The sequence below is a fragment of the Nanorana parkeri genome, unplaced genomic scaffold (genome assembly GCF_000935625.1).
Source record: "Nanorana parkeri isolate BGI_ZX_2015 unplaced genomic scaffold, ASM93562v1 scaffold677, whole genome shotgun sequence".
Taxonomy (NCBI): domain Eukaryota; kingdom Metazoa; phylum Chordata; class Amphibia; order Anura; family Dicroglossidae; genus Nanorana; species Nanorana parkeri.
The window spans coordinates 410,272-426,981 of NW_017306945.1; the positions used below are offsets into that span (position 1 = coordinate 410,272).

Genomic DNA, 16,710 nt, shown 5'->3' on the forward strand with positions numbered 1-16,710 from the left:
CACCATCAGGAAGTGCCACCGTTTTACAAGTCAGAAAGGCCTAAAATTTGTTTTGGTTTGGGAGGCTTCTGCAGGTATTTGGAAGAGCCTGTAGGTGCCTACACGTCATACCTGCTGCAGTTTGCCCCCCCCCGTAAAAGAGTCTCTTTAGGCCGTCATTTAACCAAGGCTCAGTTATTGTATGCAATAACATGTTAGGCAAGCAATCTTGATCTTATTTAACAGTAAGCATAGAAATTAATTATCTTTACAACAGGGGCATAATTACAGCATAGTGGACTTGTCTGCAAAAAAAATAAGGAGTGAAGGTAAGGTAGGTGGAATCTCCATGCCCTCCTAAGAGTAGTGATGGCACAGACTCTGCAACTTCAGAGTACATAGAACAATGCCACATCACCATCAATTCTCTCAAGGCAATGCAGAGATGGATCCTGCAGGATCGAAAAACTAAAATTAATAAATACGTTACCAGATTGTCTGTGTGGTGCTCCCTCTCATAAACCCACAGAAGCTGGTTCCTATAGCAGCTACAGCATGCACACGATTCCCCTGCTATATTGCCCATGATAAGGGTAAAAATTCCAAATAATCAAGTATTTGTCTTCTGCATGGTCACAAACATTCATATTAATTTTCATATGTTGAAGATATAAATTATTACAAAAATGTACTTGATAAAAATGCTATACATTCACTTATAAACACAAACATAATATTGTAAATCTATCACTTATACAGCCTTACCATGACTTGTCTATTCCCCTTATTATTAGAGAAAATGGGAATATGATTAATTTGCCAGATGTGCAAAGGTAAGAAGTATAGTTATAATGACTTTTTTTCATTTTTTCTTTTTTTAATTCCCCATCCTCAAAAGTACTGAAAAATATCATGATTATATAATGAAGAGACCAATAAAAATTATCAATTTGTATGAACATCAAGGTTTGTCCACTGAAACCTAAACACAGCACCATCTGGAATAGAGAAATAATGTAAAACACAGCTGCATATTTTACTTTTGAAATACTAGCTGAGCAGTTCATCACAAAGTTCACACTGAATTTTACAATACATGCATCTTTCATTTCTCTTCTCCCAACAAAAGGACAGTATGAATAAAAGCAATTGACCGGTTCCAGAAATGAAGATGTTGCACAGAGTAAGTCGTTTTATAGTGTGTTTGAATGAAAAGTCGTTTTGGATTTAAAATACTCCTTTAATTTGGCAGCTGTCGGCCTCTTTTTGGGTTCCACTGACAACATTAACTTGATTATCGATTCCTAAAAAACAAAATGTCAAACATGTTTCTTTTCTGTATATAACATTTCTAAAAATGTAGGTGTTTTGTCTGACAAAGCATTAGGTGGACAGTGGTGATCTGTACCTACTAAAGAAACACTTGAGTAAATATATAAAGGACTGTAAAAAGGCAGTGGCAAAAGAGGCATCTGCCTTGGCGCTATGCTGTGGTGAAGGGGGTGCAGCTGGGACGGTGGAAGCCTTTCCTTTGTATTTCCTGGCCTATCCTGCACTGTGCAGACGTTATGCACCATAACTGCTCTTAGCAGCAAATTCAGCTATGATAGGCAACAAAAGCTGTTTCCCAACAAAGTAAACAAAATCAGTGACACAATTATCATGATTCACTTTGCAAAATAAATGTTTACCTGGCAAGGAAATGTTTATCTTAGTAAATGTGGTGAAAATGAAAGTTGCAAAGAATATCCAATCATGTGCAAGGCAAACAAAAGAAAAAACAGGATTTTTGCTTGCACATGGTTGGATGATGAGCTTCACCTCATTCACTAAGCAAAGTGAAAATTTGCATTGCAAAGTAAACATGCACTACTCCTGCAGTAAATCAGCCACACTAACTCAATATACAGTTGTCTAAGTAACTAAATGCAGCTGAACTGTGTTTTTTCCCCCCTCTCTTTGTAAACAGGTGTTGCTGAAGAAACCCTGCAACCAGACAAAAAAAAAGTTTTGTTTTGTTTTCAAATACAAGTATTTCCTATTAAACCGTATATGAAGTCCTTGTTACACCTAATTACCTTAATTAAATATTTTCTCTCCCTGCACTTCTTAGCAACCTGGATCTCTCCTCCAGGGCAAAGTCCTTCCAATCAATTAACTAAAGTAACTTCCACTTGGAGTATTTGGAATCCAGTATTTGATTACATACTGATCCATGATATCAGCTAATGGGGCAAGGTGAGAAGGACAGGAGAAGCAATTAAGGACTTAAGGTCTGAGAGAAGGAAGATGTGGTAGGCATTGGGCATGTGGAGATAAGGAGGCAAACAAAGCTTAAAAGTAACCTGGCAGAGGATCAGAAAGGGCCAGATGAAGCATGGAGCAAATTACATTGAGGGTACTCTGAGGCAGATGTGTCTGGTAAAAAGCCAAACCCTACCACCGGGTAGGAATTTGGGACCAGGACAACGATGACAATCCACTGCTGCCTTATACTTGGAATCAGACGAAGATTCTTGGAGACTGTTCTGGGTCTCAGTGTTTGGAAGGCCTTCTGGATCTCAGCAAAAAAAGAGATGGGAACAAGAAAGGAAACTAGGGCTGCAACAACTAATTGATTATAATCGATGAGAATCGTTGTGAACGGTTCTCATTATCGATTAGTTGATTGTTCGATTGTTTGCAGCTGCTACCACTCTGCTCCTCCCCGCCGGTGCTGGCTGCAGCGGTCTTTGTCCCTTTCAATCCCGCTGCTCTCCCTGCCTGTATCGGCAGAAGGGAGAAATGTCAAGTCTCCCATCAGTGGCTGGAAATAGCCAGCCTGCTTTCGGATATATTTTAAATTGCAATAGCCAATAGCAGGCTGGCTATTGCACCCGCCCACTGCCTGCTGTCAATCAGCATAGGACGACCTGAAGGAAAAATCCTCACTGAAGTGGAAAGGTGACACTAGGGATCTAACAGACCCCCTAATGTCACCTTAAAAGAGAACCTGTCACCTCAAATGTGCCATCACCCCCATGTGATCGCAATGAAGTTAAAACAAAAAAGTTAAATAAAATTAACAATACCCCCAAAAAAGTTTAAAGTCCCCCGGCCACACAAATGCGCGCATACTAACGGCAACACAGTTTGGCTGCACTACATATGACAACGATGATTGCGCTACACATGTCAGGTATCGCCACGTGCGCCAGAGTGAGAGCAATAATTGTCCAGCCAATATTCATGGCTAACTCTAAACTGATGACTGGGCTTTTTTTTATTTATTTTAAAATAAAAGTTTGGATATTTTATTATATTTTGGTTTTACAATTCATATTATTATTAGAAAAATATATTTAAAAAAAAAAAATAAAAAAAAGTGGGAAGAGTCATTTTTGGTTTCGGCCTGACTAATTCTGCAGCAGGATGTGTGCTGTGGTGCCATTCATTTCAATGGCAACCCCAAACGCGCTTCCGCCCGCAGTGTGATCGCCTGCACTGGAACGCACAGTACTGCAATGCCGCGCATTTCAGTGCAGTGCGATTGCAAAAAATTTGCATGCAGTTTTATTCTGAAGTAAACTTTGCTTGTAACACTCCATTTGTGTATTTTATACACAACTAATTGATTAAGAAAATAATCGTTAGATGCAGCATTAAAGGAAACCAAAGGATGTTGACCAGAGACAGTGAAGATTTTCTGGTTCTGACACTGGAGTAAAGGTTTAGGGCTCTTACTCTTACAAAAGGTCGGCCCAGTCATCCTAATGAGCTGAGATGAAGGCAAAGAGCTAGCATTCATCATTTTCATTAGCCTGTTCAGTTCGCCCATTGGACTGGGGATGAAAGACAGGAGAAATCCAATTTGATTTGGAAGGAGCTGGCCAAGGCTCTCCAAACGCAAGCCTACAATTGAACTCCTGTCAGAGCGGCATACCATGGAGATGGAAAGTTTCCTTGATAAAAAATCATGGCAAGACTGGGAGCCAAAGAAAATGCTTGAGAGGAATCAGGTGACACATTTTGGAGAAACTATATACCATCAGCACAATGTTGAAATTGAATTGAGTGAAAAAGAGAGCCCATGAGGTTGTTAGGGTTTCAAGGGCCGACAGATTGTAGATATTGCAGGTTTTTATGGTCCATGTGGATAGTGATGCAATGCAGAGAACCCTCTAATAGTTGTTGCCACTCTTGTAGGTCTAGTTTTTTTTTTATATATAGACATTGGCTTATGATCCCTGCTGGTTTAGTTTTTTCAGCATCTGAAAATTTCTTGGTAACTGTAAGCTGGAAGTAGGATGCTCCTAATCCTACTGAGGCAATAACCTCCAGAGAAAAGGGTTTGGTAATGTCTAAACGTTGGAGAATGGAAGTAGAGAGATAATTTGCCTTGAGAGTGCGAGAGGCGTCAATGGCTTCAAGAGGCCAGAACCTGGCATTGGCACCCTTGCGGGTAAGGGCCCCAATAGGGGCTACCAGAGTGGAATAGTTGTGAATGACCTGACTGTAATACTTGGTGAACCCCAGAAACCATTGGGTGGCTTTTAATCCAGAGGGCTAAGGTCACTCAAAGATAGCCCAGAATTTGGTCGGATCCATGAGCAGACCCTGATCCACGATTATATACCCCAGGATCAGGAATTGTGTTTGTTCCCCATTTTATTTAGCCTGTCACATAGAAGGCGCAATTAAAATACAAGATTTAAATCATTTTATCCCTGGAGGAGATCATTGCAGGTAAGTAGGTTTGCAGGGCTTCTTTCCAATCTGTGTCAGTGAGAGAAGGTACGTCTTTGTAGGAACAGCTCATACAGTTTTGAGCCTCTCATGTCTGCCAAGTAGATAAGTATATGGTCTGCATAAAGTGAAACCCTTTTCACCAAACCCATTGCACCTACTTCCCATAAATAAAGTGTATTAAAAAGGCAAGGGGCTAGGAGAACCTATGGAGTAAAGTTAAAGGAAATATCAAAGAAATACTCTGTCTCATACATAGGCTTTCTGGTGCCATAAGGATATAAACACAGGAAATGTCTTAAAAAATAAAGATGTAGGAGGTGGATCAAGCAGGGTGGTGTTTGTTTTATTATTAATTTAAGTGCTGTCATACAGAGGACAGTCAGGTAATCCATCCTCCCTGGCATTGGCCCGCTCTCACCGATTACACTGCTGAAACAGCTGCGAACTTCCCACCACCTTGCCCCACCCACCGCATGACTCCTAGCAACAGCGGGACTTCAGGAAGCCCCTCTTGTTTAACAAAGCACCAGTATCGAACGCTTTGTATCGGGGTACTCGTGAAAATGCCCAGTATTGGCATCCCAGGCTAAAACCAAATTTAATGATTTTTCTCTTTTGTTATTTTGGCAATTAAATGTAAATTTCAAAGCAGAAACTAAGGTCAAAAACAAAAAACATTTAATTTCCTCTAAATTGTTTTTTTTTTTTTTTTAATTTTTTTTTTTTTTTTAACAAAAACTATAAAGAAAAGGCAGTGAAAACGAGCAGGGTGTATACTGAACTAAAGAGAATAAATATGATAACGTAATCATACCATACCTCAGATGGGAATTGCTTGACAAATGTTGGTGGTAGGTCAGCTTTACGTATTTTTTCCCACTCCTAAAAGACAAGAGTAACAAAGTTACAGCAAGGAAGTGGATTTTGATATGAGCACCAACTGTGAGCATTCTCTGTGTTCACATATTTTCCATAGTTTCCCTTGATTTTGGTGTTGTATTTATTGGGTGCTTAGTTTTTACACTCTGCTCTACAATATCTGTGGAATCTTCTCTCTTGGCATCTCGTCAAAATAGCCTTGATTTAACAATAGAAGAATACACAGAGCCTTGTCTAGACATTTTGCTAAAGATGGGCATTGTCTCTGGTGAACAGTAGTTTAGACAGTCAGATTGACACGGTCCAATGCAGAGAAACAGCTCTACTAACAGGGAGAATATAGGAAGCATGTGTGACCATGTGCTTTCACAAAGAAGGAGGATGGCACTAAGTTTAATTGGAAATTATGCATATACACACACAGAAGTCATTATTATCACTCAGATTTGTTGTAATAGTGAGTTAACCCTTTCTGAAAATTCTGTGTCTGGCCTGAATGAAGCAGAGACAATCACTGCAGGCAATCTTTATCAGACAGCTGAACTCACTAAATACTTTGCTTCCAAAAATGCCTATCGCATGCATGATTCAGGCAAACAATATGATGCATTAGATGTTGGTACTGGTAAGTCAAAAGGAGCCGCCGATGCGGGTAGGAGAGCTCGGTCTCATTTGGACAGCTGACTCCTCCCCCCGCAACCCAACCATGGTCTGAATGGGGGGGGAAAAGCTAAACAATGTGGATAGGGACATTTCTCCTTCTGGCTATAATATTCTGATAGCCGACACCCACTGCTGTAGCTAATTGGCTTCCGTCACTGAGCGGCTGAAAGTTTTTGGCCCATTTCCTTTGACAAAAGTCGACTGAAAAGCCACGCTGTTTCCATCTGTGCTCAGCCACCAGAAATTCTCACTTTTTTTTTTACATCAGATGTTCAAGAAACCCAACCTGTAGTTGTTACTTTGTTTTGCCCACATACATTAAATTACATGTGTATTTATTTACATCTGCCAAGTGTTTCAACAATAAATAAACAATCTTATAAAGGCTTTCATTCTCTTTAACATGTACAAACTTTCTGATCATCCTACAATGGGGATGCCAGGGGATACAGTCAGAGCTAGTTGACCTTGTAGGTCAGGAATTCCCTCTAGAGAGGAGGGGTGCTGAGGTGTATCATGTACCATGAGGGATTTTAACAGTACCTAAAAAGACAGAGGATTCTACTGAGGGAAGGAGCAACTGTCTGTATGGTGTACAACCTCAAAAACCTAGTCCCCACGTGGGCAGGGTCAAGGGGTCCCAAGATGCAGGACATCCAGTGAGACCAGGAAGTTTCATGGTTTTGTGCAGTAGCACAAGAGAGGGGCAACTGAAGTAGGTGCCAAACACTAGGGGTTAGCCTGTGAGCGAAAATTGTGTCCCGTTTCCAAATGCCAGAAAGGCAAAAGGACCTGCCTGGATGCACGATCACCACCTGATTTGTAGAAGTGGAGGCACACCTACATGCATAAGGCTTTTCTGAGGGGTTAGTACAAGCCCTGTGGGCTGAGTAGGAACAGGCTCTGAAGACCTACAAGTACTTACTGCCAAAGTAGACGAAGAATAAGGGTGGGATTCCCCCGACCCCTCCTGCGTTGAGATGGGAATACACTTTCACCACCTGGTGTCAATAGCAGGACTGAAGTCTCATCATCCCTTGAAGGACAATTCAGCTAGATACTCAGTGGATGCAGCATCAGCAAACCAACCACATATGTTCTGCACATCTGTACGAACAGCAGTCCCATATGAGACACAAGCCTAGGTGCTTGTAACAAGCCATCACAAATAAAGCACAATGCTCCAGACATTTGCTCCATGAAATGGAATACACCCATTCTGAGAGGGTTTGACAAGTCAATTCAAACTGGAGGGATTTTAACTGCCTGGTAGTGGAATCCAAAAAGGTGACCACACCCTCGGCCATTCTAGTAATATTCCTATTAAGGGGAGTCATTGGAGTATCTAATGTTAGGAGCAGACCTTTAGGGTATTTCCAGTCCCAGAACACTTGAATTGTTTTTTGGATTTGTGTCTATATATATATGCACTTAATGTATACTTTTTTGTATTTTTTGTTATCTGTATATCCAACCACAGATACAGTATACTGCAAGAGTTCACAGCTTCAACATGTATCAATGTTCCTTTTAATTACGTGCATGCTATGAAGGGAAGTACTGTAGCAGCAAGCGTGACATTTGAATTTTAGCCGACGAATCGACGATGGAAAATGTTGACAACGTTTTCCATCGTCGATTTTAATCGACTTAATCGAATAATTGTTGCAGCTCTAGAAGGAACCGTGCTGGTTCCGAAACGTTGCTTTGAAATGCTACATTATTTCAAGTCAATTAACAAGATTGACTTGGCATTGCATTGAAGTGCGAGTGACATTCTGTTTTGACCTTCATAGATAGATCGCACCCTGGACCTGCAAAGCACCCTGCAGCAACTCCACATGCTGCACAGATGCCAATGTAAGCACCACATGCAGAGTCCAGTGCCCTAAGCACATTACAAGCCAGCCCCGCATTTCCATTTGGTGACTGTCCTGCTGAGGAGGAAAACAATCCGGATAACTGCTGGAGGTGGCCCAGTGGTTGTGAGCAGCACAGGGTAAACTTGCTAGAAGAGTCTTTTTAGAAAAAATAAAAAGTATGCACTTCTCTCAGAGCTGAACTGAAAAACTTTAGGCAAAGCTTGGAGTGGGAGGGGCAATATAGGAATGCGCTGATTTTGCAGTATCCAATCTATCTAAAGGTAGCTGCCTAAGTATTAATTCCCTGTGTCCTGTGATGCATGATCAAGAAATATATATACAGTTTAAGAGAAGCAACATGCCTAATACATCAAAAGTAAATACAAGATAATATACTAATTTAAGCAATTATGCCAATTATCCAAATAAGAACAATTTTAAATGTAGCAAATTAAATAAACAAAACCTACATTTTGTTTCGCATGGGAAGTGCTGAATTTCAAGAATAGTTCAATCAGTATCAATCCCAATGAAAAGATATCTACTTCATTTTCATAATTTTTTTTTTCCTCCTGCAACAGCAACCAGTTATTGGTTATTCAATGAACATTGTATGCATTTAGCTTCAGATTATACAATCCATTTAAAGACAAAGAAAAAAAACCACACACACAATTGCAGTTATGTACTATAAATAAACAAACCTGAAGTTAGACTTGCTTAATTTGGTGCTGTTTTCTCACTGTAAACATTTGCAATGCTTAGAATACCCAGGTGCTATAAAATAAACTTCTTAGTTTAATTAGGTCTAGAGCTTGGACCTATCCTTCCCATCTCCTAAAACTCTCTATTAGCTCAACATTATGCTCCGCAACCACATTGACCAATTGTTGGGCTTAGGGGACCAGAAAGGGCAAGGCCAAGTTCCCAACCCATTCAATCCAAAGTGTATACTTAACGGTCCTTCCAAACCACTGCCAAGATTCCTGCGAAAAAATGTTCATAGGCTAGGGCCTATGCACACTTTTTTTCCCATAGTTCTCTAAAGGGTCACGGGAGGATATATACTTAGTCTTCCTGTGAGCCAAAGCTCAGTATACAGAGAGCTATAGCGAGTTATATATTGAGAGCGCTGCATCCGAGACAGATCCCAACAATACTGTTGAGATCCACCCAGCTGGCTGATTGACAGCTGGCTCTGCCTATCTAGGAGGCAGAGCAAGCTGTGCCCGTCCCCTCCCCTGTCCATTCCTCCACTCAGCGCTGAAGGATCGGAGAGGGGAGGGGGAATCCCTGCAGGGAGCCGTGAGTGACAGATCTATAAAGCCGACCTGTGACAGCTTCTTTGTCACACGTCAGCTCGTAACTATGAGGATGAGTGTAAATCACTCAACTCATAGTTCTCCTTTAAGTACCAAAGGCCTGGCAGCTGAAGTCTGCATTATGGGGAGGATACCAGAAGTCCCATTAAGGAAGCCAGGCGGCGTGTAATGAGTCGCCAACTGGCTTCCTGATTAGCCGGGAAGTGTGTAAAGACTCGCCACCTGGCTTCCCGATTAGCAGGGAAGCCGTCTCAATGCTGCCTCGTCACCAGATGACATGGCAGCATGGAGCTGGCTTTCTCGCCAATGAGGAAGCCGGGCGCCGTGTAATGACGCATTGCTCGGCTTCCTGATTGGTCAAGAAGCTGGCCGATCAGGAAGCCGGGCAACGCGTCCTTACACGGTGCCCGGCTTCCTGATTGGCCGGGAAGCCGTCTCCATGCTCCCTCATCACCAGGTGACGAGGGGGCATGAAGCCAGCTTTCTGGCCAATCAAAAAGCTGGGGGGCGTGTAATGACTTGCTCCATGCTCTGGCTCCATGCTCCCTCGTCACAAGAAAGCCAGGGGTGTGTAATGACTGGCTGCCCTGCTTCCTGATACTGGAAGCTCAAGTATCAGGCTAGGCATCGGAGCATTTGGGCGAGTACTTGTGCCCAAATACTCGGCATCAGCACAGAGTATGCATCCCTAATAGTAATTATCGGCTTTTCTTGGAGGTCTTCTACACTTTTCTAACATTTCTATGCAGAAACAATAATGTTTCAGCAGGTTTCCAGATTTTACTAGTCAGTCCTAAAGAATTTCATCATTGTTGTAGGCTTGTCATCAGAAATTCAGAAAAGACCAAGACTCAGGGATGGAGAACTAGGTCTACAGGCATGTTAAAAATAAAGAATTATGACAGCTACATGTATACAGTGACATGCTTACCTGTTCTGGAGCCATGTAGCGTTTTGTTCCTCTTTCAGCCGTCCTGAGTATTCTCTCACTCGCCAGTTCTTCACTTACTGGGGTTACCAGACCAAAATCTGCTATTTTTACTACCATATTTTCTGCAAACAAAATATTTGCAGGCTGCCAACAGATAAAAGTTAAGCATTAACCTACAATGCACACAATACCATACTGTATACTACATGTCTCAAGGGGCCCACAGACAATAGACCCAAAATCCTCTTCGAGTGTTGCCTAAACAAGAGCAATTGTGATGCACTACAATCTCAAAATGTAGTTTACTAATTTGTATTGAATGGACCATGGGTGAAAAAATATAGCCACCCTCCAGAAGGGAGGACAGTGTCCGCACAAACTCGAAGTTCTAAGAGAAAATATGGCCTAAGTATCCATTCGTAACTGCGCTTTATGATATCGCTCATGTATGCGCATAAACTGCATTACGGCTCAATATCAAGGGCAGATGTAAAATTATATTAATATAGATAGAGATTGATATATATATATATCAAATATATATATATATACAGCAATACCTTGGTTTACAAGTCACTAGGTTTGAGAGTGTTTTGCAAGGCAAGCAAACATTTCTGAAATTTTGTGAGCTGATAAGCTCTTTGCCTGTATACAAGGATGGGGTTATGGATATTAGGAGTGAGGGTGGAGATGAAGATATGTAGATAGATCTGTCTTCTTTGTAATTCATCAGCAAGTAGGCAAGGCTTAGGAGTTCACAGCTGAAAATACACTGGGGGAAATTCATAAAAACTGGAGCAGACACAATCTGGAGCGGTAACCCAAATCAGCTTCTCTCTTTTTTCAGCATAACTGAACAAACTAAAAAGAGCAGCCGATTGGTTGCCATGGGCAATTGCTCTAGATTCCGTCTGCTCCAGTTTTTATGAATTCCCCACTGTGTTCTCATGTCAAAGAGGAAGTTAGGAGTCACAATATTTCTGGCACATCAACTGTCATTTTTCTGTACTCTCATCATGTTTAAAGGACTAAGGCCCCGTTCACATATAGCGAATTGTCGCGCGATTTCCGCCGCGATATCGCGCATTTTTGCCGCGCGATATCGCGAGAAGTCGCCGGCCAATGCTATTCAACGAAGCTGTCTTAACTCCATGTCGCGCGTCGCTCGTCGCGGTTGCTTCTACCGGACCCTTTTTTCGGCGGATTTTGCTTTTTTCCTATTGAGCCCGACGGAGAAGGTCGCGCTACCGTCGCTGGAACGTCGCCCCGAAAGTCGCGCTATCCCGGCCGCTGCAAAGGTATGTCACTATATGTGAACGGGGTCTTAAACCCTAGGGAAAAGTGCATGTATTGCAGATATGTATTCTTTTTTTAAATTTTGCCTGGACATGCATTTTAACCCCTTCATGACTGAGGCCCTTTTTTCAATTTTTGCACCCATGTTATATTCCACATTTTAGGCCTGAAAATGACGTAAAACCCCCCAACATTATATATTTTCTGAATGCCAAGACCCTATAGAATAAAATGGTGGTAGTTGAAAATTTTTATGTTGCGCAATATTAGCGCAACAAAGAACACTGTTTGGAGGACCAAAGTTGACCACTTACTTTCAGGTCTCTGTGAATAAATTTTTTAGAATGAATGTACTCCACTCCATCCACAATTTGTTGGAAAATGTCAAGACTCTTGGCCTTATCAATTTTTTCCATCTTCTCAATCCAGTTCTCCAATGTGCCTTTTGCACACAACTCCATTTGGATGAAAAAACACTTGAGCTTCTGGCTACAATACAAAAACAACAAAAGGTTTCTAAAATGTAAGGCATGTTTGACAGATTGTAGAAGCAACCGTGACATACAATAAACCCCTTAAACTTACTGAGTGATTGTTCTTGGCTACAAACATTTCTGATCATCATGGAAAATATGTCACAATAATACTATTTGGGAATGTCTAATGTATATTGCCTCACCCCTCATGATCTCCACTAGCGGGGCAATAATACTTCTTTCAATGTGATTGCCAATGGCAACAGCAGTAATGTTTTTCACTAGAAGTGAACAGATTAGACATTGTAAGTGTTATTGCTTGTAACTACAGCACTCATGATCTCCACTAGGGGGCACCAATACATGTTTCGGATTGTGATTGCCAATGGCAAAAATAAGATTTGTACTCTCCGTAAAATCTTTTTCTCTGCGTTCATTGAAGGACACAGCCATTTCTTCAATCAATAGAAGAGTTATATCACCACCTGCAGGAGAAGGACGCTAGGTACAAAACAAAAGTCACCCCTTCTGGTGGCTCAACCCCCTACTAGCTAGCGGCAGCTCTCCAAGCAGTAGAGACATGACAGACAGACAACTTCCAGAGGGGAGGGGCCTGTGTCCTTCAATGAAAGCAGAGAAAAAGAAGGATTTTACGGAGAATAAAAAAAAAAATCTTATTTTCTCTTCCGTTTATTGAAGGACACAGCCATTTCTTCATTCAACAGAAGGAAGTCCAAAAGCAGTGAGAACGGAGGGGTGGGCAATAAAAAGATCAAGAGTAGGTACCCACACACTAAACAGCCTCTTCTAGAACTTTGCGCACAAAAACTGCATCAGCAAAAGCAAAAACATCAACTTTATAAAACCATCTGAGGATGTGCTCCTAAGACCAGGTAGCCGCCCTGCAAACTTGCACTACAGAAGCCCGATACCAAAGGCACAAAGTACTAACTGCCCTAGCAGGAACCTGACCTTCGACTATACTAAAACGACAAAGGCCAACCCACTCCCCTTGAAGGAAGGCCAGGATTCTGGCGAAGAAAAAAAGGCATGCGAGGACACCTGAAGGGATTCATACCACAAAATATAGGCCTTCCCAGAGAAATTATATATATTCCGCAAGAAGGACTCACAAGCCCAAAGCATAGTAAAAGATCAAAGAAACCGTTAGCCCCCTATCCTTCAAGATCTGCATTTCAATAGCCACACCGCCAAAGCCAGCAGCGGTAAAGAAGAGTGGTTAATGGGGCCATGCGATAGAAGATACTGCCGAGGACTGAATGTTCACAACCAGGCTAACAAAATCCGCATACCAGGGATGGCGGGCCAAGCCAGAGTTACCAGAAGAAATCGGGATCCCCTCGACTTCCACCTGTCGCAACAGACTCGGTAGAAGCTCCAGGAGGGGGAAACGAATAAGAGAGTTCATACTTGCCCCACAGTGCTACCAGAGCGTCCACCGTGTCCGCCCAAGGGTCCAGAGTCCTGCACACTAAACAATCTTTCGATTCAGACGCAAGGTCAGAAGATCCACATCTGGAGTCCCCCACCTTAGGCATATTTGGTGGTACAATTCCAGGTGAAGGGCCCATTCCCCTTCATCCAGGCCCCAACGCCTCAGGCAGTCCACCTGCCAATTTTCCACGCCTGGAACAAATAAAGCGGACAAAGCCCAGACATGACTTTCGGCCCAATGCAGGATTCGAGACACCTCCAGCACAGCAGTCCGCCTCCTCATGCCCACCTGCCCGCGCAGATCCATCCAACACAGGATACAATGCCACACAAAGCTCCAGAACATTGATTGGCAACCCGGACTCCTCCCTGGTCTAGTGGCCCTGTGCTGACCAATGAGAGAACGAGTTCACAAAACCAACTGTCTGATATGTGAGACAGCCATTGATCTGCAAACCAACGAAGACATCCCCCCATCCTTAGTCGCCCAGGTGGAGGCGCACCTTCATGCGGAGCAAGACATCTCTGCAGGCTTGGGAGGACTTGACCGGACCAGAAACTTTTGGGACCCCCGGAAAAGAAGGACTTATTTGACTTCCAACCTTCGTCTGATGTACTCAAGAGCCGAAAGGAGGAGCTAGCTCTGTTTACGCAGTGGCTCCTTACCCGCCCTAAGCTGTGGAAGGAAGCTACTGTCGCCAGCAGTCACAGGTGCATGATAATATCCTCCAGTGTAGCCACAAAAAACGATCACCCAAAAAGGCAGGTCTGTCAACACCTTCAGGGAGGTCTGGTCGGAGAGACTAGCCTTGAGCCACAGGAGACGACACAGAACAACTGAAGACACCAGCAGCTTGGACAGCAAGGTTCCTGTGTTCAGCGAAGCATTGCATACGCACTGAAGACCATGGAGGAGACACCTGTTCACTCTCCAAACCCTGCCGCAGCTTCTATCATTCAGTTAGCATCTGGGACACAAGGTCGCAGTCAAAGCCGGCTGCAACACCGATCCCGTGACTGTATACATGGACCACGCAACCACCTCAGCTTTCTTGTCCAACGGATTCTTGTAGCCCATTCCAGCCTTGTGCAGGTCTACAATCTTGTCCCCAATGTCCTTTGACAGCTCTTTGGTCTTGCCCATAGTGGTGAGGTTTGAATGGAAGAAAGAGATTCTGTGGACAGGTGTCTTTTATATACATAACGAGTTGTTGTTAGGAGCACCATTTTAAAGTGACAGGACTAAATCTGTGTACCACATCGCCAGTCTGTGGGAGCCAGAATTATTGTCGGTTGCTAGGGGATCAAATACGTATTTTAATCACTGAACTGCAACTCAATTTATAACATTTGTATCATGTGTTTTTTCTGGATTTTTGGTTGATATTCTGTCTCTATCATTTAAAATACACCTATGATAAAAAATGATAGACCTTTCATTTCTTTGCGTTTCATGTGATGACATTGTATAATATGTATAAAATGTTCAGCATAAAATGCATTACCTATCACCACTGCAGCTGTCATCAGGAAATACATCTTCTCCAGGCCAGGAATGGTAGTATCGAACAATATGTGGATGCTCTAAATTAGCTAAAGCTTTAATCTCGGCATCATCTTTTCTAAAGAAAAATATAGAAAGAGAAATAGCGTTTCAAATATTAAAAGTGGAAGACCTTTTATACTTAACCACTTGTATAGACCCTTTCGTTAACCTTAACAATTATCCCATCATGCAACACTGTATCCAAATTAATTTTATGAACGAGAATAGAAAAAAACACTACACAGCATATCTACAATGCATACACAAAAAAGGAGGATTAAAAAACAGTTTTAAAAAAGTACAATATCGTAAAGGCATAGTATATAATAAGTGGTATTCTGCGCGAAACAAGAGATAACTTGAGAATACATAAGACATAAGTTTTACTGTTGATATAAACTACAACAATGCCATAACCACACACAATTCAGTTGAGCAAGGGGAATAAAAGAGCAAACCCTTGCCTCTAAATACTGTTATTATAGAACCCAAAACATATGGTCAAAGATCTGCAATAGAAAAGTTTGCAGAGAAAGAAGAAGGGGAAAAGAGGATAAGCGTAGGGAGAAAATAGCAACAAAAAAAAAGAAGGGGTGGGGGGTTGTTATAGGGAGGAAAAGGGGCAGATCTCGGTCCAGGTTGAAGAGTTCCAAAAGTCCCAGGCTATGTAATGTTGGTGGCTTTGTCCCCCTCCCAGGCAACCAGTCCCTTAAGTTGTTTAAATGGTATCTTCCTCGCACACCCACTTTGCAGTGGTAAGAGGTTGTGTAGACCTCCAGAGTCTTAAAATCACATCAAGAGCAAGAGCTAGGAATTGTCTAAAAATAGCTAGTTTAATATTCTAATACTTCTCAGGTATAATGGACAGTAGTAAAATGTAACGGTCATTCCGTTTACCAATATCAGTGATCATCTTATAAACTGAGATAATAGCATCCCAAAATGGTTGAATTAAAAAGGCAAGCAAACCAGATATGGGTCCTTTTTCTGAAAGACATCTCCAAAACATGCCAGAGGCCAATGATTCATACATCCATATGTCAGTGGAGCAGCAGTACCACTATGAAATAATTTTATTTCGCTCTTGTAACTTGTTAGAAATGGTAAGCTTATGTCCAAAAGTAAAGGCTTTCGGCCAAGCTACCCAATCCCCTGGTATATATAACTCTTGTTTCACAATTCAAAGTAAACAATGGGTGACCTGGTAGAGACTCACACAGACACCACAGAAAGGACATGTGAACACCTTACTTTTTGAAGGAGGAGAGATTCGAAATAAATACATGGTCTGGGGAGTGGTTGCAAAGAAGGAAGGTTCTGAAAGAACATTGACAATTGCAAATGTTTATACCAAAACAAGTGCTTATCCATCACCTGTACTCTTTACTATACAGTGTTAAGAGCAACATAGATAGTGTCATGAGAGGCAGCCTAGGTAGTTTAAAGCATGCATTTGGAGCGAGCCATGAACATAAGTGAGTTTCAGTTTTAATCTGTTAGCTAAGATTTTATATTAATTTCAGATCTCCAATTAGTAAGAGAGATTGGTCGATAATTGCCACATACAGTGGCA

General features: G+C 42.0%; 1 protein-coding gene across 1 annotated transcript in view; it reads right to left on the reverse strand.

Moving 5' to 3' along the window:
• Window positions 1-1,172: 1,172 nt before the first annotated feature.
• Window positions 1,173-16,710, reverse strand: part of LOC108792731 (interferon-induced, double-stranded RNA-activated protein kinase-like) — a 40,799-nt gene continuing 25,261 nt past the window's right edge. Inside the window, exons 11-16 of the mRNA XM_018563568.1 lie at window positions 15,097-15,213; window positions 11,975-12,149; window positions 10,365-10,508; window positions 8,582-8,680; window positions 5,527-5,589; window positions 1,173-1,283 (exon numbers count right to left, since the gene is read on the reverse strand). Coding sequence (XP_018419070.1) covers window positions 1,173-1,283; window positions 5,527-5,589; window positions 8,582-8,680; window positions 10,365-10,508; window positions 11,975-12,149; window positions 15,097-15,213 — 709 coding nt within the window. The remainder of the gene's footprint in view (window positions 1,284-5,526; window positions 5,590-8,581; window positions 8,681-10,364; window positions 10,509-11,974; window positions 12,150-15,096; window positions 15,214-16,710) is intronic.